The 27,970-nt window shown below is 49.1% G+C and overlaps 12 protein-coding genes across 12 annotated transcripts; 7 read left to right on the forward strand and 5 right to left on the reverse strand.

Annotated features, from left to right (window-relative positions):
* Positions 1-162: 162 nt before the first annotated feature.
* On the reverse strand, positions 163-1,458 carry BO94DRAFT_572862 (putative transsulfuration enzyme family protein; the record flags this gene model as incomplete). Its single annotated transcript, XM_025614944.1, has 3 exons — positions 1,251-1,458; positions 915-1,193; positions 163-861 (listed from the first exon to the last, which is right to left on the reverse strand). The coding sequence occupies exons 1-3, from the start codon at positions 1,404-1,406 to the stop codon at positions 163-165; spliced, it is 1,134 nt and encodes a 377-aa protein (XP_025470164.1). The 5' UTR covers positions 1,407-1,458.
* Positions 1,459-2,008: 550 nt separating this feature from the next.
* Positions 2,009-2,924, forward strand: BO94DRAFT_621812 (FMN-binding negative transcriptional regulator; the record flags this gene model as incomplete). Its single annotated transcript, XM_025617021.1, has 1 exon — positions 2,009-2,924. Exon 1 carries the CDS (start codon positions 2,148-2,150, stop codon positions 2,922-2,924), a length of 777 nt encoding a protein of 258 aa, XP_025470165.1. The 5' UTR covers positions 2,009-2,147.
* Positions 2,925-2,960: 36 nt separating this feature from the next.
* BO94DRAFT_486462 (O-methyltransferase) lies at positions 2,961-4,050 on the reverse strand. The gene is made up of 2 exons (XM_025609005.1): positions 3,197-4,050; positions 2,961-3,129 (listed from the first exon to the last, which is right to left on the reverse strand). The coding sequence occupies exons 1-2, from the start codon at positions 3,902-3,904 to the stop codon at positions 3,100-3,102; spliced, it is 738 nt and encodes a 245-aa protein (XP_025470166.1). The 5' UTR covers positions 3,905-4,050; the 3' UTR covers positions 2,961-3,099.
* A 378-nt stretch (positions 4,051-4,428) lies between these two features.
* BO94DRAFT_614476 (Zn(II)2Cys6 transcription factor) lies at positions 4,429-6,210 on the forward strand (the record flags this gene model as incomplete). The annotated part of the gene is made up of 4 exons (XM_025616738.1): positions 4,429-4,708; positions 4,834-4,869; positions 4,915-5,386; positions 5,436-6,210. The coding sequence occupies 4 exons, from the start codon at positions 4,429-4,431 to the stop codon at positions 6,121-6,123; spliced, it is 1,476 nt and encodes a 491-aa protein (XP_025470167.1). The 3' UTR covers positions 6,124-6,210.
* Positions 6,211-6,467: 257 nt separating this feature from the next.
* BO94DRAFT_459480 (2,4-dichlorophenol 6-monooxygenase) lies at positions 6,468-8,368 on the forward strand (the record flags this gene model as incomplete). Its single annotated transcript, XM_025607843.1, has 5 exons — positions 6,468-6,733; positions 6,779-7,009; positions 7,060-7,203; positions 7,247-7,444; positions 7,492-8,368. The coding sequence occupies 5 exons, from the start codon at positions 6,468-6,470 to the stop codon at positions 8,366-8,368; spliced, it is 1,716 nt and encodes a 571-aa protein (XP_025470168.1).
* BO94DRAFT_486472 (chitinase) lies at positions 8,278-10,134 on the reverse strand. Its single transcript, XM_025609006.1, has 3 exons — positions 9,688-10,134; positions 9,562-9,625; positions 8,278-9,492 (listed from the first exon to the last, which is right to left on the reverse strand). Exons 1-3 carry the CDS (start codon positions 10,087-10,089, stop codon positions 8,417-8,419), a joined length of 1,542 nt encoding a protein of 513 aa, XP_025470169.1. The 5' UTR covers positions 10,090-10,134; the 3' UTR covers positions 8,278-8,416.
* Positions 10,135-14,605: 4,471 nt separating this feature from the next.
* Positions 14,606-15,409, forward strand: BO94DRAFT_341902 (uncharacterized protein). The gene has a single exon (XM_025607043.1). It carries the CDS (start codon positions 14,721-14,723, stop codon positions 15,261-15,263), a length of 543 nt encoding a protein of 180 aa, XP_025470170.1. The 5' UTR covers positions 14,606-14,720; the 3' UTR covers positions 15,264-15,409.
* Positions 15,410-16,149: 740 nt separating this feature from the next.
* BO94DRAFT_532344 (glycosyltransferase family 69 protein) lies at positions 16,150-18,024 on the forward strand. The gene is made up of 2 exons (XM_025611103.1): positions 16,150-16,276; positions 16,371-18,024. The coding sequence occupies exon 2, from the start codon at positions 16,609-16,611 to the stop codon at positions 17,956-17,958; it is 1,350 nt and encodes a 449-aa protein (XP_025470171.1). The 5' UTR covers positions 16,150-16,276; positions 16,371-16,608; the 3' UTR covers positions 17,959-18,024.
* A 1,603-nt stretch (positions 18,025-19,627) lies between these two features.
* Positions 19,628-20,185, reverse strand: BO94DRAFT_543629 (uncharacterized protein; the record flags this gene model as incomplete). Its single annotated transcript, XM_025613143.1, has 1 exon — positions 19,628-20,185. The coding sequence occupies one exon, from the start codon at positions 20,183-20,185 to the stop codon at positions 19,628-19,630; it is 558 nt and encodes a 185-aa protein (XP_025470172.1).
* Positions 20,186-20,890: 705 nt separating this feature from the next.
* On the forward strand, positions 20,891-21,667 carry BO94DRAFT_614478 (uncharacterized protein; the record flags this gene model as incomplete). The annotated part of the gene is made up of 1 exon (XM_025616739.1): positions 20,891-21,667. One exon carries the CDS (start codon positions 20,891-20,893, stop codon positions 21,665-21,667), a length of 777 nt encoding a protein of 258 aa, XP_025470173.1.
* Positions 21,668-23,298: 1,631 nt separating this feature from the next.
* BO94DRAFT_582797 (uncharacterized protein) lies at positions 23,299-26,119 on the reverse strand (the record flags this gene model as incomplete). Its single annotated transcript, XM_025615500.1, has 4 exons — positions 23,299-23,740; positions 24,120-24,826; positions 24,938-25,628; positions 25,686-26,119. The coding sequence occupies 4 exons, from the start codon at positions 26,117-26,119 to the stop codon at positions 23,299-23,301; spliced, it is 2,274 nt and encodes a 757-aa protein (XP_025470174.1).
* Positions 26,120-26,659: 540 nt separating this feature from the next.
* BO94DRAFT_582798 (uncharacterized protein) lies at positions 26,660-27,432 on the forward strand (the record flags this gene model as incomplete). The annotated part of the gene is made up of 2 exons (XM_025615501.1): positions 26,660-26,802; positions 26,883-27,432. The coding sequence occupies 2 exons, from the start codon at positions 26,660-26,662 to the stop codon at positions 27,430-27,432; spliced, it is 693 nt and encodes a 230-aa protein (XP_025470175.1).
* Between the last annotated feature and the right edge of the window lie 538 nt (positions 27,433-27,970).

Genomic DNA, 27,970 nt, shown 5'->3' on the forward strand with positions numbered 1-27,970 from the left:
TGACATCAACCCATATATGGCTATCATCCATAAGAGGAATTCAATAAGGCCCTTTGACAGTAGCTCTAAAAGGCTAAACTTTGCATATATTTTCTCCGACAATCCTTCGCGCGTCTCATCCTATACACAAACGCCAACCAACAAGTCCAAACACAATGACAATCACTCCTCCCGCAAGACCGCCTTAAACGCCCCCAACAAATCATTCCTCAAATCCTCCCAATTCTCCAACCCAATACTAAGTCTCAACAACTTCCGATCCACCCTCGAATCCGACATCGCCCGCCACTCAATCAAAGACTCCACCCCACCCAAACTAGTAGCATGCTGGAACAAAGCCAACTGACTCGGTAGCCGTCGCGCATAATCCTCATTCCGCAACACAATCGAGAAAACGGGCCCAAACCCATTAGGCATCTGTGTCCTCACCCACGGCTCATCCTGCAAACTGGTATGATATATCTTCCCGAGGACAGACTGCACAATCCCCTCATCACTCCCCAACTCAGGGGACTGTACATCCAACGCCTTCTGAAGCCAAGCAACAAGAGTCCCGCAACCCTGACTCGCTCGTTGGACACGAAATTCTAACGCACGCAGACTGCGAAGACCAAGCCATGCCTCCATATTACCGATTATACTCCCCAGAGCCATCCGGTCTTCCAGGAGCTGTTTCTTCCAGTCTTCGCGCTGCGTAGCAAGAACACCGCAGAGGAGGTCACTGTGGCCGCCGAAGTACTTGGATCCGGAATGAAGGACGAGGCCAGCGCCCCAGTGGAATGGGTCTTGGAGGCCGGGGGGTCCGAATGTGCTGTCGACGATCAGGTAGGCGCCGCGGGAGTGGGCCTTTTTGGCGTATGCCTCGATGCTGAAGGATGTTCCGAGGGGATTGATGGGGTTTCGAGGAGGATGACGTCGCCTTTGTTGAGTGTTTCGGTGGGACAGTCGAGGGGGAGTTTCTGCAGGCCTGATAGTCGGGAGATGATGGAGATGACTTCGTGGCTGCCGTGGTAGCCTTCGCCGACTGAGATCTGGCAGGGGTTGAGGAGGACTAGAGCTGCTTGGAGGGCGGCTAGGCCGGTTGAGTAGCTGATGGCATGTCCGTGGAGGAGAGATGAGAGGACGGCTTCGAAGCGGGTGGAGTTGGGGGCGAATTCTCTGGAGTAGATGAAGTTTTTGCCGTCGAATTCGTCCTAGGGACGATGTTAGTCGTGAGGTTGGGGTAGAGGGTGGATGTCGGGGATACATACCACGGGATCGACGGAGGGAACTAGACTTTCTGGGTCGTCGGGGAATCTGTAAGTTGTAGACATGTGAATTGGGGGCGCAACATCCGTCACCCGATTGAAGGGATCATCTGCATGCAATGCTCGGGTGGAGGGGTGGTGAAAGCTAGATGGCGCCATGGTGTTGTAGTGAACTGTGACAAGTGTAGAGTTGACAGTGAATGAAAGAAGAGATCGAGAGCTGGGATTGACTCCCTTAAATATCTGCAATTTGGGAGCAGAAAACACAGAGTGAGTCGATTGCCATATTCTATACAGCCCTGTCCATCTTCTGCCCCACTCCCCTCAAGTTCCTAAACCGGTAAGTTTCTGGAGAAGAAGATCTTTTCTGATTGGGTGGCGCCATACAGCCCCGCCCTAGCTGTCTTCAGCCAATATTCCGCTAGTACAGAAGGGGCTAGTCCCAGTTCCGAAACATCGTAAATTGAAGTGCCTGATTGGCTGGTCATCTGCAGTGAAGAAAAAGGCGTGAGCCTTCAAGGTTGTGGCATGGCCCAAGGTTCATTCTCCGCCGGCCATGTGTTCTTGCTGTGAACTCACTGCACAGGGCAGGCCATGCGTCCCTTCTTCACCCACGGTCCACCAGCTCAACATCTCCTCGGAGAAGCCAAGAGACCAATTGGGCGTGCAAGTTCATTCCATCCCAATCTAATCGGTTCATCTCGGCGAAATCTCCCAATCAGCGTACTTCTGCCGCGTTGACTCAAACCAATGGAGATTAACCCAGACGCTATCGCAACAATGACTCCTCGGCCGATAGACTATAAGATCCCGGTCTTCTGCATACATATCACCCACCTCAACATTCATCCCCCTCCCCCAAATCAACCATAACAATAACACTCACCTCCAAGCACAACAATGTATCTCCGAGCCATCCACGCCGAGGCAAACATCCCCGCCCTCCACCAACTTATCCGAGAGAACCCCCTCGGCATCCTCACAACAGCCATCAAATCACCCCTCTACCCGCTCCTCCAATCTAGCCACATCCCATTCATCCTCGACGTTCCCGAAACCACAGACGGAACGATCCCAAATGGAACTCTACGCGGCCACATGGCTAAACAAAACCCCCAGGCCAAGGCCCTAATGGAAGCTCTCGCAGCGCAACACGAAAAAGGCGAAACATCTCTCGAGCTCCAGGATGAAGTTCTTGTGCTGTTCACAGCCGCACCCCACCACTACGTCACGCCTAAATTCTATACCGAGACGAAGCCTGCCACGGGGAAGGTCGTGCCGACGTGGAACTATGCCGCTGCGCAGGTGTACGGCAAGGTCCGGATTTACTGTGACTCGAAGGCCGAGGAAACGGGTGCGTTTCTGCAAAAGGCAGTGGAGGATTTGACGAACCAGAGTGAATCGTCGATTATGGGGTATACGGGGACGGAGGGACGACCGGGGCCGTGGAAGGTTTCGGATGCGCCGGTGTCGTATGTGGAGATTTTGAAGAAGAATATTATTGGGATTGAGATTACGATTGAAAGGTTGCAGGGGAAGTTTAAGATGAGTCAGGAGATGGGGAAGGGGGATCGGGAGGGGGTGGTTGATGGGTTTGAGGAGTTGGGGAGTGATGTTGGGAAGGGGGTTGCGCAGATGGTGAGGGAGAGGGGGGCTTTGAAGGATGGGCAGAAGTAGGTTTATTGGGGAACATAGATTTTATGAAACCGAATTCTCATTCCATGAATCACAATTTGGCAGTATGTCACTTCCTAAACAGTCTGAAGAAAGCACAGACGCAGCAGTATGTCCAACCCCCAGATAAAGCCATAGCGCAATATATCTCCGTAAGCCACGGAAGACTGATCGTTCTTTATTTGACTCTGCTGACCTCGATCTCGTCCTAGAAAAGAAACACACCGTTAGCCCAAGTCTCACATGCAATCACTCATGGAAGAAAGAATGCAAACCTCTGCCTCTCCGGGAATAATAAGACTCTTCAAGCCCCAGCTCTCATACTTCGGGCTCCCACGGACATACTCCCGATAAGCCGGTGCACCAGGACGCACCACATTATCCGCCAGAACCAGAGCACCGGAGTGAAGGAAGCCAAGCTGCTCCGCCACCTCCAAATCGGTCTTATAGAGGTCCTCCACATGATCGAGAAATAGAAGATCGACCTTGGGGAGCTTGCCCTCCGCACTCAGGCGCTTGAGCGAATCGGCGGCGGGGCCAACAACAACCTTAACGATGTCACTCAGTCCCACCAGGTCAATAAAGTTCATGGCAATCGATGCAATGAGAGGATCCGCCTCAAAACTCCACACGCGGAGCTCCGTCGAAGTTCCGCTGGCCGCTTGCCGCATGGCGTCGGCGAACAAGATGGCAGAGTAGCCGAGATAGCCACCAAGCTCGACGATGACCTTGGACTTTTCATCGGCCACGAGCTTTGCAATTTTCTCGGCCTTGTCGGGGCCAATGCTGATGAGGAAGTCTTGTTTGGCAGCGTATTCGTCCATGAGGTCAAGCAGGGTCGACGGCGAGTCACGGATCTGAGGCAAGGAGGGGTGGGAGTAGATGTGCTTTAGTAAGGCGACCTCACGGCCATCATGAGATTCCTGGTAGTCATCGTTCTCAAACTTGCGAAGAGAGGGGTATTTCTCATACAATTGTTCCATTGTGATGGATGGGGTTCTTGGCGAGGAAGTATAGAGGAGGGGTAAGCGAAGAGAGGCAATTGCTGAGGTAGAACACAGGGGGCTTACGCAGGCTTATATAGTTGGCTATATCTTGCTTACGCTAGTGCAGAGACTAGAGAATGAGGGAATGTGACACTATGGACTATGGTGAGGAGAGTGTGCGATCATACTTGCTGCTTTACCGATAAGCCAAAGTGCGCGCCATCCGCCGCGTGGAACGCGCTCCGATTGGGTGCGGGTGGCGTCGGCGGGCATAAACTGGTAAACTCCGGCGTCGCTCGTTCTTCCGTCTCGCACTCTGCGCAGCACGTTCCATCTGGACCGCGTCATTAGGGCTTACTCTTTTCCGCTTTTGGTGCTTTATCTACTAGGTATATTGCAGGTTGCTCAGTGTGTCTTGCTTATGGGATTGGCCGCTTGAGCTACGCTGTGAGGGGTAAGTGTCTTGCCACCCGGGAGAATAATATTGCTGCTCGACCAACTAGATTTGTATGCTTGGTAGAATGGAAGAACCTTGCTATACATGCCGGCGGCGGCGGATTCGCTGCGATCAATCTCGTTCACCTTGCGCAAAATGCACGACAAGTGGTTTGCAATGCTTTACTTCCAGACCCCTCAGATGGGTTGCTGGCGTGGCAATACGAGGGAAGATGCGGGGCGTTTCGTTTGAAAACACATCAGATGATTCAACCAAAGGAGCAAGTGCTCAAAATCAGTTCGGTCCAAAGGATGGCTCTCTTCCTGCAGTCGTGTCTGTCTTCACCGCCGTGGGCCCTTTCGGACGTGATGGTAAGCATGGTGCACTATTGGAGCTAGCATGACTCCCAGAAGTGGCTTACACGGATTAGTGGTTCCTACAAGACCTTTGACTAGCGTGCCATCCAGCATAGGTGATTTTGCCATCTCAGAGCTGGATCCAGTTTCCAGGTACTACCTGGATTATTGTCAGTGAAGCTCACTGCACCCCAAACCTGTCTAACCGAGGATAGATAATGACCGCATTTGTAAGCTCTTCATAGTCTACGATAGCGAGAAGAATCCTTTTAGGGCTCTGATATCCCTTTCGTTACTTGACCGGACCTTGCTCAAGTCGGTCCTGGCCCTTGCAGCACGACATAGGGTTAACAGGGATTGTTCTTTTCATGATCTCACCATCCAGCCACCGCCAGGGCCGGCAAATGCCCAATTAGATGCTCTTCGATTCAAGTATCAAGCTATACAGGGGATTTCAAAAGACTTGGGGGATTCGACATCGGGGAAGAAGGACACAACGGTGGCTAGTATCTTCCTGCTAATATTCCTGGATCTGCTAGAGTCAGGAAGTGATCGATGGAACGTTCACCTAGAAGGTGCTAAGCGGCTGATGGATTTCAATCTACCCGAGCCGCGGGCTGGTTCCCGGCACGATCCGGGGCAGACTGTCCAGGAGATTCGTAATTTTCTTGCCAGTCAGATTTACTCGTAAGTATAGGCATCTCAGCGATGATGAACTCTGGCTGAGATAATTTAGGATCGAAACCCTGGGAGGGACCTTTGTACGCCCTAAATTATTGTCGCAATTTGATCTGCTCCGTGGACCACAGTTTCAGGAGACTGTCGAGCAATCATTTCTTGGGTGTCCGGAATATCTACTGGATGCCATACGATATCTCTCGGCGCGAAGGGACGCAATAACATGTCCTGAACGACATGACGACTCTACCTTCAGCTACTTTGTTGAGAATACCGTGATGATGATCGATTTCATCCAACAATTTGACTGCTCCGTATGGGCCTCATCTCTACTACTGAACACAACGGGCACCGGAGATATAGGATCTCTTTGCACCTTGGCACGGACTTATCAGATTGGGGCTCTGATATACGGCAAACGGGTCCTTGGGGCTCTTACCAAGGAGTGTCTGTCATTGGAAGATCTGGTGCAAGAGCTGATCGACGCGATCAGCAGCTTGCAGGATGATAATGCTTTATACAAATGCATTCTCTGGCCCATATTCATTGCTGCCCTTGAATGCCATCAGCCAGAGCAAAGAGAAACCCTTTTGTGCTACATGGAGAAGTTTTGGGATTGCACCAGTTGTGTGAACGCGATCAATGCTGCCAAAATTATAAAAGATCACTGGGAGAAAAGCGATGGTGCATCCTCACAATGGATCTTTTCAATTGGGTATCTAGGTCGTGACTGGCTTTTGATCTGAGGCTGGCTCTGGCATAGCTGGAGGAAGAGCCACTGCCAAGTATGGCGCGGAATGGCAGTGCTTCAAGTCGGGTGTTATATCATCTACTTGTGCGGGAAATCGCATCGGAGAGTTATCGAGAGGTCCAATGATGGCGTTCAGACCAGCCCAGTCAAAGCCAAGCACCCTTAGTCATGCCTCGGCAGCAGGGGTTGTTATCATCCACTTTCTTAGTCTCGGACTTTATCCTATCGACCCCTCACGCATCCCTCACCAATAACACCCCAGGCCAGCGACATGATATCAGTTCTCCTTCCCCTCAAATATCCACGACTCTCACACACTATCAGTCCCATCGCGCTACAATGCCCTTTCCTCAAACCTACGATGTGACCGTCATCGGCGGTGGCCCCGTCGGCCTCCTCCTGGCCTACCAGCTCACCCGCTTCGGCCTTTCCGTCTGCCTCGTAGAAAAGCTTGATAAGAGTACCCCAGAGGGCCGTTACGGCCGCGCTATCACGCTCTTTCCGCGGACGTTGGAACTACTTGATCAATTGGACCTCGTTGGTCCGATGCTTCAGCAGGGATTCGCCTGCAGAGAAAGTGTCACGTATAAAGACGGGATGAGGCAGTGAGTACTCTCATACCTTCCAGGGAACACTGTTAATTGGGGTAGATACCCAGGGAAGGTATGGACATTCATGGAGAAGATCGACGGCACGGTGTATGATTTTGCCCTCGTACTGAGGCAAATGTTCACGGAGGAGATCTTGCGGGAGAGATTGGATCGCAAGAAGATGGTCTATCATGATTGTATGGAATGTGTGGGGTTTGAGGTCAGCCAGGACGGGAGCGAGTATCCTGTGAGTGTGAATTGTGTGGGTAAGGAGAGGGTGACTATCAAGAGGTAGGTCTTCCCTCGATGGCTGCTGGAACAGGAGCTGATTGAATGCGCAGTAAATATCTCATTGGCGCCGATGGTGGTCGCAGTGTTATCCGCAGACATTCCAATATTCCCTTTGACGGGGATTTGTCGGAAGACCAGTGGATCCGGATAGATGGTATCGTCGAGACGGACATGCCGCTGAACCGGGCATATGGGTAAGTGAGTATGAGCTGATGAAGTTGGATGCTGATTTCACAGGGCCATCGAAACAACGACACACGGAAATGTACTCTGGGCTCCTCTCGACCATGGCGCGACCCGCATCGGTTATGCATATACGCCTGAGATAGCAGCCATGTACCCGGACGGGGTGACGGAGGAGGTTGCCGTGAACCAAGCAATCGCGTGTTTACAGCCATTCAGTCTGAGGTTCAAAGAGGTACACTGGTGGACATTGTAAGCCATCCTACACTTCCGAGGAACCCTACTGATATTGATTTTAGATACAAGATAGGCCAGTGCATGGCCCGCACTTTCGCATCCTACGACAACCGTGTCTTCATCTGCGGTGACGCAGCCCACACTCACAGCAGCGGTGCTGCTCAAGGCCTGAACACCGGCATCCACGACGCGGTGAACCTCGCCTGGAAGTTGGCGCTGGAGATCCACGGTCTATCCCATGTTGAGGTCCTCGACTCATATACAACTGAGCGCCAGTCCGCTGTGCAGCGACTATTAGACTACGATAGAGACATCTCCCTTCTGATGACGCACAAATGGCCCGCTTGGTACACGGGTGACCGGCGCGCAGACCCGAACATCCTTCTCGGGGAGATCTTCGACCAGGCTGCGCCATTCAACACCGGCCTGGGCATTTCGTACGAGACCAACGTGATCAATCAGCCTTGGAGCTCTTCTGCGGAGGTAGATGTGGGCGTAAAATCGGGAACTCGAGCACCAGATACCGAGTTAGCTACTCCAGGGACATTTCAGCCCGCACGGCTGCACCAGGTCCTCCGGAATAACTGCAAGTTCCATGTATTGGTATTTTCTGGGTCTAATGCCGAGACGTACCAGTCGAGATTACTGCCTCTGCGAGGATATCTGGACCTGCACCCAGATATGGAAAACCACCCCGCCATTGACTGGTTGACAGTGTGTGGTTCAGCGGGGTGCTCGCCGTGGGAGGTGATGGGGATGCGGGCATTCGGGGACACATACTTTGATGCGATGGGCAAAGCGCACCGGGTATACGAAGTCAATCGCCACAAGGGCGGAGTGGCCGTGATCAGACCTGATGGTTTAGTTGGATTCACATGCTCTCTCGACGGACAAACCCTCCGGGGGTACTTTTCCCGAATCCTAAAGCTAGACCCATAATTACCACCTAGCATACATAACCCACTCAACTATATATCCCATGATAATTCATTCAAACCCCCTCCTCAAATTCTCAAACCGACTCACCGGATACCTCAACGTATTCTCCACGCCATCCAACCCCCCCACACCCCCCAACTTCCCCCCCGTCAACCTCACCAGACTCCTCTCATGCCGCACGGGGTGATCCCCACTCAACTCCCACCACATGGCCCCTCCCAACCCCCTCCCCGCAATATAATCCACCTTCAACCCCGCCACCTCCGGCGTATCATAACTGACCATCTTCCTCTTGACGGGATCAAAACACCAACTCGCCATGAGGCCCCGATCCACCACCTCGGGGCCACCTAACGGCAAATCCTTATAATCCCACACTCCATTCTCCCACGACCCCTCCCCCACACCCTGAAACCCCCGTCCAGGACCATCCGTATTCTCAAACGCCCGACCATACAACGGCATCCCGAAGATGATTTTCCTCGGATGCACACCTCCCCTCAGGTACGCCTTCACCGCCTCATCCGCATTAAACGGCGTAGCACCATCCCGGGAGGGAAAAACATTCGCCATATGTCCCGCCTTCTGATCCCAACTCCCCGCGAAATCATAACACATGAGATTCCAAAAATCCAGAAACTGATCCATCTCTCTCATCCGGAGCTTCTCGTAATTACTCGCTCCGCACGGCGCAGCTATCGTCAACAGTAACCGTTTCCCCTGCAGATGAGTGGCGGAGTACCTGTCCAGTTCGCGACGGGTATCCTGCAACAACAACACAAAATCATGTGCTTGGGCCGCATTCTGGGGATATTCCCAGTCGATGTCGATTCCATCAAACCCGAGGTCAGCGAGAAGGTGAACTGCACTCTGGGCGAAGGTTCTTCGTCCGGAGGGGGTGGATGCCGGACCGGCGAAATTGGGACTGTAGGTCCAGCCGCCGATGGAGAGGAGGGTTTTCAGATGGCGGTGGCGTTTCTTGAGGAGGTAGAGTTGTTTGATGCATCCGTAGGCGTTTTCGTTGCCGGGGTCGGACCAGCTGTCGTCTGGGTAGTGCTTTTCTAGGTCGCTGTAGGTGTCGGTTAGGTGGACTTCGCCTGTTGGGCGGATGTTGGCGAAGGAGTCTGTTTTTCCTTTGTGTTAGATGGTGGGGGTGGAGAGGGGAGGGGGTTAGGGGAGGCGAGAGGGGTTACAGAGGATGTGGGTGATGTAGTCGGCGGGGATGTCTTGGGGTTGATAGTTGCGGCCGTAGATGCCCTGGAGTGGTTTAGTTGGTGGTGATGTGAGGGGGAGGGATTGGGGGAAGGGGTGGGGCATACCCAGTTGGTGAAATAGCCGACGGTTTTGTAGCCTGGTCGGCTGGCGTTGATCCACGGAGGTGGTGCATGGGACATTGGAGGGCGAGGAGGGATTCGGGGGGGAATCATGGGGGCTGCGTGGGGTGCAGGAGCAGCGCTTGGAGTGGGTGGATGAGGTGGATAACCACTGCTGGTGGTAGTCATGATAGGACTGCCATAGGAAGTGTCACGGACAGCCTCTGGGATGTCTCGACTCTGCGGAGCAAGCTGGTCAGGCCCCGGGATATTGATTTGCTGCCCCGGATAGATAAGATCGGGGTTGGTGATCTGCGGGTTGGCGGCTGTAAGTGCGTCCAGAGTGACTCCGTGGTCTTGCGAGATCTTCCATAGTGAGTCACCGCTGGCGATAGTGTATGAAGGCATGGTTGATTAGTTGTATGATGTGATGGGATGGATTTCGGGTTGGTGAGGAGATGTGGTGGTTGATATAGCCTGTCAGTGTCAGGCACAGCCTGCTGTGGCGCGTGGGGTCTCACGCTTTGCTGCTTTGGGTTAGTGCACACAGCCCTGCGTATTTTTAAATGGCTTGGTATGATGTCATCTGAGGCATCTTTTCTATTAGTACATAGAAAAGAAGAGGTGAGGAATGAGTGCTGGTTGAATCGCTGAATTAATTAAAACTATACTATGCAAGGTAGAATTTCATATCAGGTGATTAGGGGATTAACACGCTAAGTTTATTTCACAATCAGGTAACAACCTGGATACGACGGGAATTTACGACGGAACTTACGCTGGGTTGCAATGCTATTAGCCAGATGGGAAATTTCCAAAAAATCTCCCTGCAACCTGGCTTCACGAAAGAAGTGAGCTTTGATGAAGAATTTGACAGACTTTCATTGTCCAGTACTAGAATTCACGATTGAAATCTGCAAATATGAGAAGTGACGGCCCAGTGAGCTTCACCGTGATAGTATTCAACACGGCTGCAGTGACGACTTTAATATAACGCTTGGATCCGTATCGTCACTATACTTGCTCACTACACTATCCGGTTTTGCCTATAAATACCCCTCTTCTCCCTCTCGCTCTTCCTCTTCTTCTCATCATCTCTCATTATCTCTCACACTCATCCCAGCCAAACCACAGAAGGTGTCATGGCAATTTCATTTTATCTTCAAATGTTGGTAGCCTCCTGCCATCGCAGCCTTTGTTATTATATCACTCAGCTAGTCAATACAGCTCAAGGCTCTCTTTGGCCTGAACACATCTCTACAACCCAAGTCCATCTTCTATGGCACTCAACCCCAGATAACACTTATCGAACGGTAGAAATGGTCTTTTCCCCCCTACCTGTTCCAAAGCACACCCACCACTTCACTGGGGTCCAACAACTGCACTACTTGTGCGGCAAGCATCACTACAAGAACATCTCCAATCCGTTAAACGAAGCAAACGGCTCTTGAAAGGGCCGTCTTCAACACTGAGCCTGACGAATGGCATCGGCTTCAGTTCATCTGGGAACACGCTACAAGGGATTTAGTCTCCATGTATCAACATCTCAACGAGTTATCATGGGAGGATATAGCATGCGCCACGCCAGCTACCAGTCCAACCGGGAGTGACAAAGGCACGGTGTTCCCGATCACCTCCACCTGAGATATGTCGGGCCATTTGACTGTGTGTGGGGGGACAAGCATGTTGATATCTTGCGGAATGTTCGGCAAAAGCTCGGGGGCTTCCCACGCAGGCGCCGAAAAGCAAAGTTTCGAACAATATCGATCACTCATACAGTGATGATTAGAACGAGATATTCTGTACCAACTCATGATGCTTCCTGTGCTTGGTATCGAGCCGTTCATATTCTAGGAGCATGTGTCTATATACTGACTCCTTTTTCAGTGCCTGAGCGATGGCAAGAGAAGGTGCTGACCTCAACCGATGACCGTGTGTGGGGACTCAGTCACCGAATTGACTACCACAAGTTCACAGATCTCTACTGGGAGCTGCCGTCATAAATCGAGGACAGAAGAGCTGTGGACTACCACTGCCCGAGGTCTCCTGCAGGTCGCGAATCACATGGTTTATCCACCGATGGGCTGTCATGGTATTAGCAACACAACGAACGTCTTCTTTGGGATCCCAGAAGTGCTCCTTCAATATGCATTCCCATTCTATCAGCTGGGCTGCTCTTCAATGGGAGAGGGACGCTGCAAAGATAATAGTGATGGTTTCTTACACCGGAAACGGCGACGTGCCCGAGAAAATGCCTGGGGTCAAACCCATCGACGCGGCGAACTCATCGACAGCGATGAACGGTCTACATGTCTCTGTTATCAACCACAAGAATCCCGAAAGTACAGGTTCAGCAGTTCCCTTGTGGTGTTTAAGATGACCAGTTTATCCGGATCCTAATAAAGCTGCTGTATGAAACACATACATCAGAGATGCCGAGTGTGGTGGTCCTTGACTGGGACAGGTACAAGAAGCGGGTCTCATCACTTTGTATAATCAGAGTTGTCAGCCACTGCATGATGCACTAAAACTCGTCACCTCCAGCACTTGATTGTGCTCAAGCGAGCACTTTGGATATTGCCAAGATAATGCAGACCTCATGAGAGTGGGATAAACGGTGAAGTTCTAATCAGTCGATGGTGACTTTCATGAAGACGATGAGCACAAAGCATCATTATTATTAGCAGAAATTATAAACCGGATGAACGGCTTCTGACATGAATGTGTCCCAGATCTCAATGATCCCAACACCATCAGCAACTGAACATTGAGGCATTAATTGCAGCTCATCGACCAGTTCATCTAGTTTGACGGGCATGGAGCATCTGAAACGAGTCTGTCAACCTCGACTAAAGCGAACATGGAACGAGGGAAAACTGAAGGGAACTTCGGGTTCCACCACGAAAGCACTCTTCATGAGCGACAGATACCCTCGCTGAGCACCAGGAACCTCATGGCTGAGGATGAACGAACCCAGCCATGAATAAGAGGTATTTGCTACTATAATTCAATTATATGGCGTGGTCTAGATCAAAGACCACCTACAGTGGTCCCCATTGTGTGTTGTCGGTAACTCCGTCGAAGATCAGTAGCGGCACTCAGCATTTGTAATCAGGGAGTTGACATTGTTGAAAAGCGACGTCTGTCACCACCAAGCCGAGTTCTCCAAGTAGCTTCTGGCAACCAGGAACCCAAGTGTCACCCCAATTCTTATGGTAGCACACCGCGGAAAGACATCTCACGACAACATTCCTGAGCTAATTCCTCAGTGACCTGAGTCTGTCAGAACAATACTCACCCCTATAAGTCAATCAGGCTGAACGGCATTCCGTCAAAAGAGAACCACCACAGGCTTTAACACTCTGGACATTCTTTTCTCAGGTGGAGAGCGGTAAAGGGAACGGTACAGACTTCACCAGCTGAAATGGGCTCGAGCATATTGCTCGTCCAGCGGGTGACTTTTGCGCCAGCGTCTACAAAGCGTCTATGGGTCAGCATGCTATAATCCTGATATCAAAGCATACCATATCTGCTGTGAATGAAATGTCTCACTTATGGGATACGATGTTCACTACGGTTTGGGAGTACGCTTAATTCAACGAAAGCAGAGCCACCAGGATTACAGCTGAGGCAGAAGACGATCTCATCATGATCATCTCGAATGCTGCTTCTGCAACATTGAGGGTAATAGGACCGACGGCTTGAGTAAGCAACGATGCTCAGCCAATCATACTGCCGAGACGAGTGTCTTGCAGAGCAAGTTCGCGAAATAATGCCATCCTCGACAAAAGCACATGTGCTGTCTGCTGTGTTCTTCAATCGCGGAGACCTCTGTCCTCGAATATTGCTTTGCGATGTTTCCCACCGCGGTAATGAGAGGTGTCACGGTGTCGGAGATGATCCTCTAGTAGGCTTTTGTGGGAGATCGGTGGCAGCAAGGCGAGTGGTAGGAATACCAAGGATCCGAGGAATGCCCCTACACATGACGAGTTCAGTTGGACGCATCAGTGATTTGAAGAAGCTGCGGGTTCTTCCAGATTACATGGCATAAGCGCTTGGGCTTTCCTCCGGTAGCCTGGAATGGTCGAGGTCCAACGGACCGGCACCATTCTCAAAATGTGACCACAGATTGGGACACTCAGGAGTTTTTTGACCACCAGGAAGGAGATACGGTAGAGAGAAAACACCACCATGATTGAGATGTACATCTGTGTCAAGGAGGGTACATCTGTGTCAAGGAGGGAAACAACTTCAACGTCGACACCCACAATCGCTGGATTCCAGTGCGGCCTCCAGGTTGCGTTTGAACGAGATCTCTCCGATCGTCCGTCCCATTCTTCTACTCGAAGCCCGACGGAAGCTAAAGCAACGCGGCAGCTCAGTCCTAGAACCTACTATACGACGTGATCGAGTAATCAAGTGGTAATTTCTAATTTAATTAATCTCAACGATATAAGACCAAAGTGAATCTTATATACACTACATCCGTGCAGCTTGAAGAACGACATGAAACCCACCCAACCAGAAGGCAGACGGCCATCTGTAACACATTTTCCAAGCTATGCGACTGAGTTGTGGGCAGAATCACGGCCACAAGTTCTCTATATCTGGCGTTGATATTAGATTCCGTCGATTTAACCCTTATAAATGGGACTGAGACTGAGACTGAGACTGAATGTTCTCTGTTTATGTCGTGAAGACTTGAATGGTCTGCGCCCTGTTCTCTCTGCTATGCTGCAAGACAGTATGAGATGTCTGCAGGATAAATGGTGGTCGCCTGTTCGCTATCGTGAGTCAATGACAGTCTGACACAGAAAAGCAGGATGGAGAGGACTCCAAATTATCTGTCAATCACTGCCGCCTAAGTGGCTTCGCACCGTTCATCATCGGGGCAGATACCATGGGTGAGGCCCCGAATCATGTATGCATTGTGAATGCATTACGTGCCGGATAGCACCTTGATAAATGGCAATCAGTGCAGAGCAAACATAAACACGCGCAGTCTCGCAGGGCTGTTGGCAATCAAGTGAGGTTTGAGGATGAGCCTGAACTTTGATTACTTCCTGCTAAAGCCAAGAAACCGTGAGGAGCTTGCCACAAAGCTTTTATGCACTTGCCAGAGTGAGGCATCGCCAACCTCATTCAAAGGTATCAATGCTGCTTTGATTCCGGTTCCTTGCAACCATATCCTTCTGTGTTCGGTGGGAGGGATGCGAACATATCTACCTTGGCATTGTTCAAATAGACATAATCGACAAGGCGCATGTTCTGGGCGATGCAACCCAACAAACAGATTCACTAAACCGTGGAAACCGAGGCGTCTTACGCTTGCGGTCTCCTGCGCGACGCCCGACGATCCTATGGTCATGGCTACCAGTACCTTTGCGACTCCGGATCGGCAGTCTTGGAATCCTGGTTGTTTTCTTATTGGAAAATTGCTTGATCATCCATTCCATTTTCCGAACACCTCCTTGCCTATGGGGTGGTTGGATTGGGGGAAGGATATCGTCTTCTTATCTGTTCGGCCTTTGCGATCCCGATGGATATGGGTACTATTGCTCTGCTCTGGAGGGAGAATCTGACAGGGTTGGCGGACGAGGAGGTGCTGGTATATTGATGGGATTGTATGGGTATTGCCGGCTTTCAATATGGCTTAGGGATATTACACGTTTGGTGTTTGCGAACTCGGTGAGATGGAGGTATCTATGCACGATGAAGGCGAGGAATGAGGGGATTAATTCTCTCCACCCACGAACCAATCTTTTTCACAGTCTCATTGAGATTAAGTTCACTTCAAGCGAGGCAATGCTGTTTTGTACCAGTCCTAGAACGAAACGGCGTGGATTGTACTCCGAGTTCACCAGTTGACCAACTCTTTGCAGAATACCCGTCACCCAAACACTATTCAGCCACCGAGGTTAAAATCCCACCCAATCTATTTCAGTACCTACCTAGTACCTACATAATGCAATTGACACATCCAATCCAGGAAAATATTTCCATCCCACTCCCCCCCAGCCAAGAACCAATCCCACGGAAAACCAACCCAGATCTCCGATCTCCCACTAAAAACCACCCTAATGTTGCCCATCGTAATTAAAGGCAACTAACTCATCATCCCTGCAACCCAACCCAAGCCAATGGTACCGCCTTAACTACCACTTTGGATGAATGATCGCCCAGCGATCGATCGTAAACGAGACATGTAAGGTTCGGTTCGGTTCGCTTACAAGGAATTGGGAGATCTTTTCCCAGAGAAGCTTGATATACGGGCTCAGCTCATCACCACTGAAGAAGACGATCGACGGGAAAAATTCGGGCGGAGCTGATGGATGTCGGAAGTTGGAACCTTCGGGGTTGCGCTAGTCCAAGGCGCTAGTCGGGTGGGCCTCGTGGCCCAATTGCCGGGACAGCCACATTATTACGCTTTTTTTCTTTCTTTCTGCGTTGGCACTCACCGGGGGGTCATCCCACGCGAAGGATTCTGACGGATTGGTGTGCTGATCGGTTGGTCAAGAAGAGGAAAAGAGGAGATGATATGAATGCTGAATTGGAATGGAAGATGCATCCAACTATCGTTGTGAAGATGCCAAAAGTAAGTAAATGATATCGTCATCACTGCCGGCCCCCCCCGGTAGGCATCCACGATAGAGACATATCCTATAGAGAGTTGCTAAACCAAAGTTTAGTTGAACCGAGTTCTCCGGCGGATCAAATCATAACCCCCGACGAACACACGCTGCCTAATGAATGGCCCCACCGCCGATATGGAAGATCCTTCGCTGAAGCTTTTTATCTCCGTCGCCCCCTCATGTCGCCTTCTGCCGCGGTCGACCCCTTTCACCATCCTCAACTACAAGATGATGCGCCCCCCTCGATGATTGCCTGACTTTATCGCACTATACTTCATGCATCAAACAAACCACGATGAATTTCAATGTCCGACAGGTGCAGGGGCACCTTTTCCGGTTGACTGTCTCCACCGCATGTCTGTGTCTCTCCGTCTTACTCTATGTCTCCGTGGACTGGTCATCCGCCCAACACCCAGCCAGCCTTGACATCTCCAGCCCCGAGTATGACATCGATGCCATCGTTCCCGCCATATCGGCCTGCAATGGCTTCAACCCCGCCACAGTAGCAAAGGCCCTAGATGATACCCTCACCGCCAAACTCCCTATCAATGGCAGCGCCGTCGACGACTTTGTCTGCAGCATCATGACCCACAACATGACTCTGACCGCGAAGCTCGAATGTCCCACTGAGATCAGCCCCCGCTACGCCGATCTCCCCATCAAGCCATCCAGTCTGTCCAACCCCAAGATCAAGTACTTCTTCGCGCTGGACCTCTACCAAGCCACCCACATCCTCCTCCCCCTAATGGGCACCATCATCGAGACCATGCGCTTCCTCGGCCCAGAATACTGCGCTCTCTCCATCGTCGAAGGCCGCTCCACCGACGGCACCTACGACATCCTCGACCGTCTGAAGAGCGAACTCGCCGCCATGGGCGTCCGCTACTACCTCTCCACCAACGACCTCAACCCCAAAGCCGTCTGGGAAGACCGAATCAAGCACCTCTCCACTCTACGCAACCAAGCCCTCAAACCCCTGACTTCCGCCGGAGTCGGCAAATTCAGCCCCTACGCCGCAGACACCACCGTCCTCTTCATCAACGACATCGTCCTCTGCGTCGAGGACCTCCTCGAACTCCTCTACCAGCACCAATTCCAGCATGCCCAAATGACCTGCGCCTTTGACTGGAACGCCGGTGGCGGCTCCTTCTACGACTCATGGGTATCACGCAGTATGTCGGGGAACTTGTTCTTCGAAATCACCCACGACGCCAAATACTGGCTCACCCAGGACATGTTCTTCGATGATCCCCTGAACCAGGAACGGTATGCCCGACACCTCCCATTGCAGGTATATTCCTGCTGGGGCGGGATGGTGATTCTCGACGCTGCGCCATTCGTGCAACGGAAACTCGAATTCCGAGATCACAGAGAAGGCGAGTGTCATATGGGTGAACCGACTTTACTAGCGAAGGACATGTGGGGTCAAGGGATGGGGAAGATTGTCGCTGTGCCGGCAGTAAATGTGGCATACGAGTACAAAGCTACCCGAGAGGCAAAGAAGGCTCGAGGTTATGTGCATAATCGCATCACCAGTGGGAATTATAAGGCGGAAATGGAGCGGATCAAGTGGGTTGATGAGCCGCCGGTGAGGGTTAAGTGTATGCCGTTGTTTAATAAGCAGTCGTGGGTGGAGTCGACATAGTGATTTCTTCGATCATATATATTTAATAGATGATATTTTTAGATTAGATAGTATAAGAGTTATGAGTAAATGATACTTTATTCCAAGTGATTAAACCACTAGTCCATCATGAATAGTTAGATCGTTTAAAAGCTACTAAACAAATGTACCATATGAGCCACGATCATGCAACAAATCAACAGAATGCATACTTTCCTGACATAATCCCCTGAATAACCCCCTCTATCATTTCCTCCATTCCCTATGAATCTACAAGTTATATAATAACTTTATTTGTATAATTGGTACCTATGACTCGTAGTACGTACGCTATATAACCCGGATTCCGGGGACAGCATGTCTTTTAGTCAAACTAGCAGACTGCGTGATCCCAGATATGCAATAGGTCACAGACTCTTGTAGTGTGTGTATTTCTTAATGGTTAGTAGTATCCCAAGTCATTGAGATATTTTTTTTAGGTAGCGGGACTCTTTGATAGTTTTCATTAGTTTGGTCATTTATGTAAACTCTGGTGGTATTTTATTTGTTGCTATATGACAGATGATGTATTGATAGTTCCTTAAGGATATTCAACGCTTATGAGTATAATAAAGCACTTTGGTATACTCATCTAAGATCAGATCTGGGTAGCATAAATCTAAAGCTAATCCACAAGTCCCTGATATTTAAGAATCTTGATGATAAACAAGGTATTAGTATAGGATATTACTTATACCATAGTTTTTTTTGATAAGTACGTAGTTAATCTAATCTACACCCAAGACTTATTATTCTATTCTGCTTGGGGATTGAGAGCGGAGGTATCTATTACAGAAGAAGTAATTATCTATATGAGAAATATATACTATCCCCCTTCATATATTCCTAATCTCCAGCCTGAATCCTATATCAACGAAGACCCTGGAAGTTAGATATATATACCATGAACAAGGTAGTAATGATCTTCTTTCTACGCGAATGTAATCAATTCTGCAATTGTTCATAGTGCGTTTACTGAATATTGATCTAAACCAGAGATTACCCAAACTAACTTATCTATTATATCTGTATACATAATCGTAAACTAGTCATACACAAATGAAGAGATATATATGTACATGCTATATTCACTTCTAATAAAGCAAACCAAGTATGTCGTTAGTTTGGTTTTAGTAAATGGGTGAGTGGAATATTACATATAAAACACGCGGGGTTGGGTTCTTATATCTGGAGTAATTGTGTCTGGATTCGGCTGTATATAGAAAGTCATTTATATTCGTGTTTTCTTTACCCGTTGTTGTGGTTGCAGTGTATGTAGTGTGAAGGGAAAGGCGAATGGGGAAAGGTTTTGTTCTTGGGTAGGATTGATAATATTAGGGTTATTCTCGAATGTGCTGTTGGGGAGGGAGAAGGATATAGATGGATAGAGCTGGGAAGTGGGTTTCGGGAGAGAAGATATAAGACGAGTGTTTACACACTGAGGAATGCTGGGATGGGAGGATTAATGAGAGGATTAATAACAGATCAATACAATAATCATTATAAGCATACTAATTCAAAACAACAAACAAAAACCAAATCAACAATAAAGACAATAATCAAGCGAAAGAGAAAGCAATAGCAAGAAGAAAAACAATCTCTGCATACTATAACCATAAACCAACCAACACATCTCCCCCTAACCCGAACCTCACTGAACCTGTTTGTTCCCCTCCACTCCACGCTTCATAGCCTCGAAATCTGCTCGAGCTTTCATCAACCGAGACTGAAAAATCCTTCTCACGACAAACACCCCCGGAGACCAACGAAGTATACCCCTCAGTCCCTTGGACGAAGCCGCAACTTCCGTTATTGCATCATAGCATTCCTTGATTGCGTCGGAAAGTTCAGCCAGCTGAGCTGACTTGGGATGTTCGGTAGCGCGGATTTGATCTGAAAGGGACCTCGCGCTGTCTCGAAAAAGCCTAATCTCTTCACCAGTGACAGCTGAGATATCCTGGTGGTCACTGGAGCTCATGAGCTCGACATGGACAGTCTCAAGTCGATTGGCCTCGATCGTCTGAGAAGATAGATCTAAATTGTCTGGCGAATCAAGCGCATACCAGGCGGCTTTGAGACGTTTTAATGCGTCGGACACTTTGGTGTATCCGTGTTGATCGGCTTTCTTGATCTCATGGTCGATTTGGGAAACGGAGATATTTATTTGACAGCGAGATTCGTGGTAAACACATTTCCCCTCTGATGTCATGATGGAGGTTTGTCTTGGTGGTTGGGTTGAAGGGAAGAAGTGTGAGGAGAAGAGAAGAGGAGAAAGGTGGTGGAACGATGGTTGGATTGCTAAACGCGCAGCAGCGAGACCCCTTTTTGTAGATAGTCTGCCTAGGAGGTCTCCTACCTACAAATCATCGGAAGGGAACTGGATATTGCACAGATGTGCGGTAGGTTGAACATATTCAACGACAGGTTCCGTTACTACTCCATGTAGGGTCTAATAATGGGTTGGGATCTTTATCCGCTGGCCAATTAGACAGCGAACGAGTAAATCCCGAGATGGCCTGTATTTAGAGCAGATTACACCGTCAGCTGCATGCGAATGAGTCGCTGGTATGTATGAGAGCCTGTTATGACTGCAGATTAGGGCATGAACTATGGCTCATGAGATGACAGGGATCATCACTCAACTGGACTTGCTGTAGACAATCAGGAGGATAGCTTGGTCAATGATTCAAATATCCAGCCGGAACTTACCAACGAAAGAAAGAAACCAACTGATCACATGATGGGAAGGAAAATTCCCAATTCTACCTCCAGTGAATCCCTCTATTGATTAGGCAGAACTCGCCCACAACAATTATGTAACCTCTCTCATCTCACTCTATATAACGCGTCCGGAGCTGCTTACCTCACCGGTCATCCATCCATTCCAAACATCATTCAAACCTGACCAAGAGCCATGGAAACCTACGAAGGCTACCCCATCATGCCGGGCATCAAGTCCGAAATCCTCTCAAGCCACAAAATCAAAGTAAAAGGAGCAATTCTCTACCGAGTGCAAGTCGAAGACAAGATCAAATACGTATGCGTCAATGCACACACATTACGTGGCCGCAATATCGTGATCATCCCATCCTTCGAAGGAAACGAGGACGCAAACCTAGTGGAAATATGGCGAGGGCAAAACGGAAAATTCAAATACGATTTCGATATATTTCCTGGAGTTTCACCACAACACATCTGGCATAGGAATCAGTTCGACTTGTCGAGACTTCAAAAAATCGACGAAATCACCGAGAATGTATCAATAGTCAAACTGGCGGATCATACCAGAACCTTTATCGCCAAGGTCAAGGTTGTGGAGCCTGAAGAGATCGATCTTGAGACCAGGATTTATGGGCTTCTGAGGAAAACCCGGATAACCCCGAGGTTTATGGGCCATATCTGCGAGGGCGAGGACGTGAGAGGGTTTCTTTTAGAGAAAGTCGATGCGATTGCACCCTTGGCTATCGACTTCGACGCATGTAAGCGGGTTTTGCAAACGCTTCATGATTACAATTGGTGTTTGGGGAAGGTTACGAAGGATAACTTTCTCATACAGACTGATGGGACGGCCAAGTTGATTGGTTTTGGGCATTGTAAGACTTGCTCTTTCCCTGCTGGTCGCAGACAATGGAAGCTTGAAAGGAAAATGCTCCAGGAATTGGAGACTTTGCGCAGACTATTCAAACAATAGTGTACTCTCTGGAACTAAAATTTCCAGAACGAGGACCGGTTTGCTTTTTATTGCCTCATCATGTTTCTACCTGGTTGTTATATTATTGATTCATCATTGATCCAATTCCACTCATTCATGCTGCTTTATTCTAGGAAAAAAATCTTCCGTATATCTATCGCTGTGAATACCAGTAGGTATCATCCAACCATGAATCTATTTCCCAACGCACAATACAAATTAGCCCACTGACCAGATTATCCTTTTAATAATCTGCACCATAATCCTACCATGGAATTCTCATCACATCCACACCGACATATACAGTCAGTCCCTACTGACATCTTGAAAACCTACACAACGCAGTCCTATTCATTTGAACACCCCAAACCTCTAAAACAGAGCCATTACAAAATAAAAATCTTGAAAGCATGACGAAATACCTCAGTCAAGAACCATACTATATATAGCTACCAAGAACATCATTATCCCGAGGCAGAACATTGCCTCAGGCAAAAACAAAGCCCCAGGCAACAAAACCTCAGGCATCGCACAACTAAAGCGTGAATATCCCGCTAGTCAAACACCACAGATAATCAAACAACATCTAACGATCTCCTCAATCATCACAACAAGCTTATCTCACAGCCTCAGAAACCCCTCTTAGGACTCCATAAAACACTACACTATCCCACACCTACGGCCTCAGTCTACATTTTCAGTTGTGGTTGTGTTGTCCAACGGAAGCGGTAAGCGAAGGCAGAATCCCGATCAATTCAGGTCACGGTATGAGGTTGGTTGCAGCCCAACCCCACCAGTTCAAGGCCCTACTTAGAGTAAGGAAGCTACAAGCACACCTTTCGCCTACCAAACCTGTATAATTGAGCTATTGTATAAAGCACTACCTACAATATTATCCACAGGGCATTACGCAGGATATTCCTCCGGGCTTTAAGCTATACAGGGCTTCATGTAGGGCTTTGCACAAGGCTTCATCACTTACGTAAAGCCCTCACGTGAAATAAAAAACAATGACTGAATGAATGGGCAGCCTGAGGCATTATTAGGGCCTTGGGTATAAATAAAGCACCTTAGTTATATAGACCCAAGGAGTAAGGATTCTGCTAGGGATAAAAGTAGGCCTTAGACAGAGTAGCGGGACCTCCCTAAGGGGAATATTGCTAATAATATTGTAGCATAGTACGTCTTCAATGCTGAAGTGCTTCTAAGGGATTTAGTGAGGTGGAAGGCATGGCTAGTCAGTTGTTAGATATGGATCAGTTTATGTCATTAGAATCATTTTCTCTATAAAATTGAACAACCCGAAATCGTTACAGATGGGATTTTCGCATTGATCTCATACTTCAGTGTCCATGACATCAAAACCAGGGGAAGCTGATGCAGAGAGTAGATTCCCGAGTGGCTGGATTATAAGACGACGGGAGAAAAGGATGATAGCCCCCTATTGGGGCTTCAAACACATTCAGGATTGGGCCCAAATCAAAACCGGAGTCTGGGAATGGAAGTAGGTCGCGAGACAGTTTTTCCCTCGCGTATGAAATCAGATCATCAATACCTGGGCCGAGATATTCCCGGAACGTCTCCAGAAGATCGGGAACATCGTAGTATGGTTCGGACTCCGTACTCATGGATTATACCACTGGCAGATCTTCGGGCCAGATACATGGTCTTTCTAGCATCAGGTTCGCGCTGCGTTCAACCCTGTAGAGGTAATTGAGCGCAAGCTCTCCGTTAGCTAACCAGGACTTCGGGAGGACTAGATCGGCATCCTTCTCGATAAGCAATCTGAGTGCGGTAAGATAATTCTGCTTGATTCTGGCAGTGATGGTACCTCGCGCGGGCAGCCATTGTGCCAAAAATGACAAAAAGAGAGCCCAAACAGAGGCGCCACGGTACATCTCATTGGGGCTAGCATTTGATCGAAGAACACGTTTTATGGCTTGGATTCCAAGGCATGTATACGCCATATGCCATCTCCATTTGTGGGTGAATTTCGGCCGCAGTACATGATCTAAGTCGAGTTGGTCGGAATCCATCATCGAACGTCCATTCCTGTCGAGATACTCAAGTAACCTTGCCATGTCAAAGTCAATTAGTATCCGTGTAGCTCTGATATATGCCTCTGAGTCCCTCCGGTCTGGTGATTCAAAGTTCAACATGAAGGTCGTGTATAACCTTGCGAAGAAGGTCCGAATAGTAGTATTTTCGAAATGCTAGATATTGCGACAGTTTCGAGCAGACAAGGAATGTTCGTGTATCATATGGTCCATCTGTATACTTATGGAGTTGCTTTTGTGAGTCTGGCAAAAGGAGGAAGTCTCGACAGGACTGATGCAAGAACTCGACTCTAACACTGGCAGCGTAGCGTAGCAAATCAAGACCTGAAATATCTTCCCCTGCCTCTCGATAACCTTGAAATAAGTCGAGAACTGACGTATCAGCGCATACGCACTCTAAAAGACCCATGCACCGGCTATTAACTCGTCGCAGAGTTGACTTGAGAAGTAAACGGAGCCTTTTGGTATCACAAATGAACATTTCTGCGAGCTGAGTCGGATTTGTAAGTATCGCATCTGGTCTTTTCTCGTCGATAACTAAGAGATCAAGCAAGCAGAGAGGCGCTTGTTGGGGAAATTGCTCTTTGTCGAGCAATGCAATCTGTAGGATGGCATATGCTTCAGGCCGATATTGAGGATCAATCGACTCCATCATGTGTTTGAAGAGTTTATTCATGCCGGACGGTACATCGTTCAGTTTTTGATGCAATGTATCAAGACTGTCTCCATTCCGGAGACCCGTGAGTAGATCCCGCACCACAAGTCGTGACCATAGGAAGACCCCTTCGGCGTTGTCTGTGATCTTTGAGACAATTTGCTTTGCACTCACTTCGTCAACTCTAAGGAGATTCCGGAATAGCTGGGCGTTGAGAAGTTCTGACTGAACATACGTGCAGATGTCCTCACGTGTAAGTTCCTGCAGACGCACCTTTGGATATTGTCTGAAACTGTCCCGAAAAATATTCCAAGGCCGGCTTGACACACAGATTTTCACAGTCCCAGGGAAATTCAGTCTTGTATGAATGCGGATAAGTTCCTGGCGCATCTCATCAGGGCCTTCAAGCTCATCAAGACCATCGACGAACAATAACACCCTGAGATTCTATGAAGACTGGAAGCATTTGATCAGAGATAATTCAAGCTCTGTGTTAGTCCAGGCAAAGCTCCCAGTTAGAGGCGTCCTGGCAGCGTCCCATCTCTCAGAGTCAATCACCCGAGGCATTAGATCAGGTTTCTGTTTTAGGATCTGCAACAGCAAAGATCTCAGAAGCCCTGTTGTCGACTTCTCTAGCTGATTACCAGCACCCCAGAAATAATAACATGCACTGAATACAGTACAGTTGTCCGCCCAAGGAAGCATGTGATCCTGCCTTTGGAGGTTTTCTTTGAGAAATCGCATCAAGGTTGATTTTCCCGAACCGGGTTTGCCGGAGACCCAGAAGATCTTTTGTGTTTCAGTGCTCGAGGATAGCCATGTAACGAGGCCATCCCATTTGTCTGATTCAAGGTTCTGAGGCTGTAAGATCCAACGAAACGTTCCGTCCTTGGCCTGACCAATCTGTTCTGCACGAAGACCAATCTCAAAAAATCGGAGACTGGCCATGATCTTTTGTTCCGCCACATTCACAGAATTGGTCTGATAAAGGTCTTGGGGCACTAGGCAGTTGGCGATGTCGTTCAGCGTTTTTTCCAATTTATCAAGTTGTTCCCGGTTGACGGTTGCAAAGTCGGATAGAGGATGGGATTGGCCAAGACCGTTGTCACTGCTTTGTTGCTGATCAAGCCTTGCTAGATCGTCTTGGATAGGGGCAATACAGGTTTTGACCGCATTTAAGAAGTTCTTTTCGATAGGTTCGCAGGTGTCGAGAATGCGTTGTTGATCCGCCGAAGTTGCTAGAGTGGAACTAGGGATGATGATTAGAGAAGGGCATAAGACGCTTTTGGCAGTGGAGAAGACATACTTCATATAGATCAGCAGTGCCAGTAACAAATTGTACCAAGCCGTTTGCATGACCGCATCCATCGTCTCCATGCTGGGATCCCACAGCACCTTGGTAGTTTTCTGGAAGGTTTCCCAGACCGAGTGGGGCTTCTCGAGCTTGAAGCCGTCAAGTAACCGGATATATTCGGATGCCAGATCAAGACACTTAGTACTGGCATCCAGCAAGCCAACTCCCGCGTGGCTGTGCATTGTGCTTGGCTGAAGGGATCCTTGAAGGTTGGTGTTGAGTTGGGTGAGAGAGGACTCCACATCTCGTAGAACCTGCAGGTCAGGATGCTCGCCAGTCCTCGCACTCCACAGCTTATAGGCCGTGAATCCTGCTTTACAACCCAGTTGAGCCACCTGGATTATGTTGCACGCCAGTGCAAGGGAGACTATTGATCCAGCGACCATTTTGGATGATTGAAGCTCTGCAAGATAGTTGAAGAGTGAAGGGTAGGTTGGGAGGGGCGGGGCAGCCAGATGAGATGATGAGAGGTCTCCTTCTCCCTCTTGTGTGCGACACGGGATCCCTGTCTGAACCCTGATCTTAGTCATGGATCCCGACAGGTCACTTTTCTTTTTCATCGACTCTGGCTCAAGAGTATGCTGAAGATAGATGGGGGGTCTTTTGCCGTGACGCTCTTTATATAGAGACAAAAGGAGTGGAGCTGCAATAGAAGATCTTCCGCTCCTTGCACGGTCAGTAGCTTTATCTCTTGACTGTGCATAAGCAAAATAACGGAAGAAACCTATACTTACCTGAAGGCATCAGCATTATAGGGAACTATATACCGCTCAATGGATTCTTACATCTTCGGTGTCGGAACTCTCCGACACGAATTAGACCGTCAATGTGGCGTTTGAATATATATAAAGGGGCTCAACTCCCCCCTAGTCTAGCTAGTTATTTATTCAACCCTCAGTCTTGATCTGATCAGAATCACTTGCAACATGGCCACCCCAAACCTCCCACCTGAGCGAAAGATCCTGTCAAAGTTGATCGACGTCCATGGTTATAGCCATTACCGATTGCAAATCGATACTGTCATCAAATACCTATCCCTTAAATGCGGCACATTCGACGAGCCGACCCTGTTGGCTCCCCTTGATTCACTCCCTCCTTACCCCCGGATTGGGGCTGGAACTCAGTCTTGATTTCTCGCGACCCTAACAGTGGAGAATTGAAAGTCGGCTTCTTTTGTTTCTGTCTCCCTCGGGTCGAGCCCGACGAAACCTGGCATGAGTACAATATACCCTGGTTAGACTTGACACATGTTGAAAAGCTCAGCGAGAATACGTTCGAGGTTACCTATCTACCCAAACCGACAGCAAAGCCACGCCGGGCTATTGCGAAGTTTTATCCCTTTGGAAGAGACGAAAACCTTTATAGACAGATCCAGCTCTATGAAGAGCTGCAGGGTACCGGGATCGCCCCGGAGTACCTCGGAAATATCATCGAGGGTGCGCGTGTGATAGGATTTCACCTTGAGAAGGTTGAAGGACGGGAAGCATCAGTGGAGGATCTTCCGGCCCGCAGAGCTGTTTTGCAACGGTTCCACAAGAAGCTGGATCGGGCTCATGGGGATGTTCACCGGCGTCATTCTATTGTACAAAAGAAGGGGGTGAAGTTGATTAGCTTCGGAAAGAGTGAGTGTTGCGATGGTGCAAAGGACCAAAGGGCTTTGGAGGTGAGCAGTCTAGAGGGTTTGTTGGCCGTGGAGTGATATGCCGTCTGGGGAGTTGTCTCTGTCTCTTGTTTTTTGTTCTGCTTCTTTGTCCTCTTTGTTTTTTGTCTGGGGTTCTTTCATTGCTGGCGAAACAAAGGAGGCTTTGTGTCTCCTAATGAGGATAGCAGATTACAGCCTGAGGCATGAAAATCTGACCTCAGGCATGAGTAAGAGCCTTAGGCTGCAATGAACGGACCCAAGCCTTTCCCAATCGAGATCGGAAGACAGTCCCGTCTTCCGATGCACGTGAATCGTGAAGAACAGCCACACAACATCCTCAATCATTGAATTAGATAGCATAGTCCCCAATGTTGTAGATGCCGACCGACAAGGTCAGTACAATGGACAATCCCATGATGACCAGTAACCTCGACTGACCTAGTTTCCAAAGAAAGAGACATTGCGAAGCTCAACACACCCACACCGCACACGATGACCGTACATCGCAATGGCCCCGAGAACACAGCAGTTTCAAGGACTTTTTCTACCAACTCCACACCCACCATCGTCTATTAGGTGGGTCCAGGGATATCAC

Source organism: Aspergillus sclerotioniger, assembly GCF_003184525.1.
Source record: "Aspergillus sclerotioniger CBS 115572 chromosome Unknown BO94scaffold_6, whole genome shotgun sequence".
Taxonomy (NCBI): domain Eukaryota; kingdom Fungi; phylum Ascomycota; class Eurotiomycetes; order Eurotiales; family Aspergillaceae; genus Aspergillus; species Aspergillus sclerotioniger.